General features: G+C 45.6%; 1 protein-coding gene across 1 annotated transcript in view; it reads right to left on the bottom strand.

Annotated features, from left to right (window-relative positions):
- Positions 1 to 480: 480 nt before the first annotated feature.
- Positions 481 to 1,462, bottom strand: part of LOC138001337 (neurofilament heavy polypeptide-like) — a 3,208-nt gene continuing 2,226 nt past the window's right edge. Inside the window, exon 2 of the mRNA XM_068847987.1 lies at positions 481 to 1,019. Within this exon, the coding sequence (XP_068704088.1) occupies positions 481 to 1,019 (539 nt within the window). The remainder of the gene's footprint in view (positions 1,020 to 1,462) is intronic.

Raw genomic sequence — 1,462 nt, 5'->3', positions numbered from 1 at the left:
TATAAATTCGGTTTTATTGTCATTTAATTTGAGTTTATCATGGAGTATCCAGGTTCTTAAGTCATGAATACAAAGTTCCATTGCATTGACAGCATCAAGAGCGTTTACTGCAGAATCAGGTTTAAACGCTAGATATAGCTGCGTATCGTCAGCATACGTGTGAACATGTGGCAAGTGACCTTTAATAATATCAAATAGTTTACTTACATATAGTGTGAACAGTAACGGCTCCAAGCACGACCCTTGAGGAACGCCATATGTTAACTGTGCTTTGCTTTCTTCGGGTGCTTTGGTTGCTTGAGGTGCTTTTCTTGTTCGAGGTGCTTTGCTTGCTTTCCATGCTTTGCTTGCTTGATCGCATGAGGTGCTTCGTTTCCTTGAGGTGCTTTGCTTGCTTGAGGTGCTTTACTTGTTCGAGGTGCCTTGCTTGCTTCGGGTGCTTTGCTTGCTTGAGGTGCTTTGCTTGCTTACAAGCTTTGCTTAGTTGGGGTGGTTTGCTTGGTTTAGATGCCTTCCTTGCTTGAGGTGCTTCGCTTGCTTGGGGTGATTTGATTGCTTGAAGTGCTTTGCTTGCTTCGGTGCTTTGCTTGCTTGAGGTGCTTTGGTTGCTTGAGGTGCTTTACTTGTTCGAGGTGCTTTGCTTGCTTGGGGTGCTTTGCTTGCTTTACATGCTTTGCTTGCTTGAGGTGCTTCGCTTCCTTGAGTTGCTTTGCTCGCTTGAGGTGCTTTACTTGTTCGAGGTGCTTTGCTTGCTAGGGGTGCTTTGCTTGCTTGAGGTGCTTTACTTGCTTCGGGTCCTTTGGTTGCTTGAGGTGCTTTGCTTCCTTGAGCTGCTTCGCTTGCTTGGGGAGGCTTTGCTTGCTTTACATGCTTTGCTTGCTTGAAGTGATTTGCTTGCTTGAAGTGCGTTGATTGCTTGGGATGCTTTGGTTTCTTGAGGTTCTTTGCTTGCTCCGGGTGTTTTGGTTTCTTGAGGTGCTTTGCTTGCTTCGGGTGCTTTGCTTGCTTTACAAGCTTTGCTTAGTTGGGGTGGTTTGCTTAGTTTAGATGATTTCCTTGCTTGAGGTGCTTCGCTTGCTTTACATGCTTTGCTTCCTTGAGGTGCTTTGTTTGGTTTACATGCTTTGCTTATTCGGGGTTCTTTGCTTGCTTGAGGTGCTTTGCTTTCTTGAGGTGGCTGGCTTGCTTCAGGTGCTTTGTTTGCTTTAGGTGCTTGGCTTTCTTAAGTTGCTTTGCTCTCTTCAGGTGCTTTGCTCGCTTGAGGTACCTTACTTGCTTTACATGCTTTGCTTGCTTGGGGTGCCTTGGTTGGTTTAGATGCTTCGCCTGCTTGAGGTTCTTCGCTTGTTTGGGGTGCTTTGCATGCTTGAGATGCTCTTTTTGCTTGAGGTGCTTTGCAGGCTTGAGGTGCTTTGCTTGCTTGAGATGCTTAGCTTACTTGATTTGTTGCATATTACTGTAA

This window comes from Montipora foliosa, chromosome 4, assembly GCF_036669935.1.
Source record: "Montipora foliosa isolate CH-2021 chromosome 4, ASM3666993v2, whole genome shotgun sequence".
Lineage (NCBI taxonomy): Eukaryota > Metazoa > Cnidaria > Anthozoa > Scleractinia > Acroporidae > Montipora > Montipora foliosa.
Note: the sequence above shows the minus strand (reverse complement) of the source record. Positions and strands in the feature narration are given on the sequence as shown.